General features: G+C 38.6%; 1 protein-coding gene across 1 annotated transcript; it reads left to right on the plus strand.

Annotated features, from left to right (window-relative positions):
• Positions 1-6: 6 nt before the first annotated feature.
• On the plus strand, positions 7-244 carry LOC109132131 (auxin-responsive protein SAUR67-like; the record flags this gene model as incomplete). The annotated part of the gene is made up of 1 exon (XM_019243235.1): positions 7-244. A coding segment is annotated over one exon (228 nt), but the record flags the coding sequence as incomplete, so codon positions are not given.
• Positions 245-251: the final 7 nt, after the last annotated feature.

The following is a 251-nucleotide window of genomic DNA, read 5'->3' on the forward strand; positions in this document are numbered from 1 at the left end:
GTTTTCCAAGAGCTCTTGAAGATATCTGAAGAAGAGTTTGGCCTCTCCACGGACGGACCAATCACGTTGCCATTCGATTCGGTTTTCTTAAAGTATCTAATCAAATTGGTCGAAAGAAGAATGGACGGAGATACGGAAAAGGCTTTGTTAATGTCGATCTCTAGTGCAAGATGTTCTTTACATTGTTCTTTGCAACAACAAGAACAGAGTACTCAACAATTGTTTGTGTTTTAGAGTTTCTTTAGAGAAGA

This window comes from Camelina sativa, unplaced genomic scaffold, assembly GCF_000633955.1.
Source record: "Camelina sativa cultivar DH55 unplaced genomic scaffold, Cs unpScaffold25276, whole genome shotgun sequence".
NCBI classification, from domain to species: domain Eukaryota; kingdom Viridiplantae; phylum Streptophyta; class Magnoliopsida; order Brassicales; family Brassicaceae; genus Camelina; species Camelina sativa.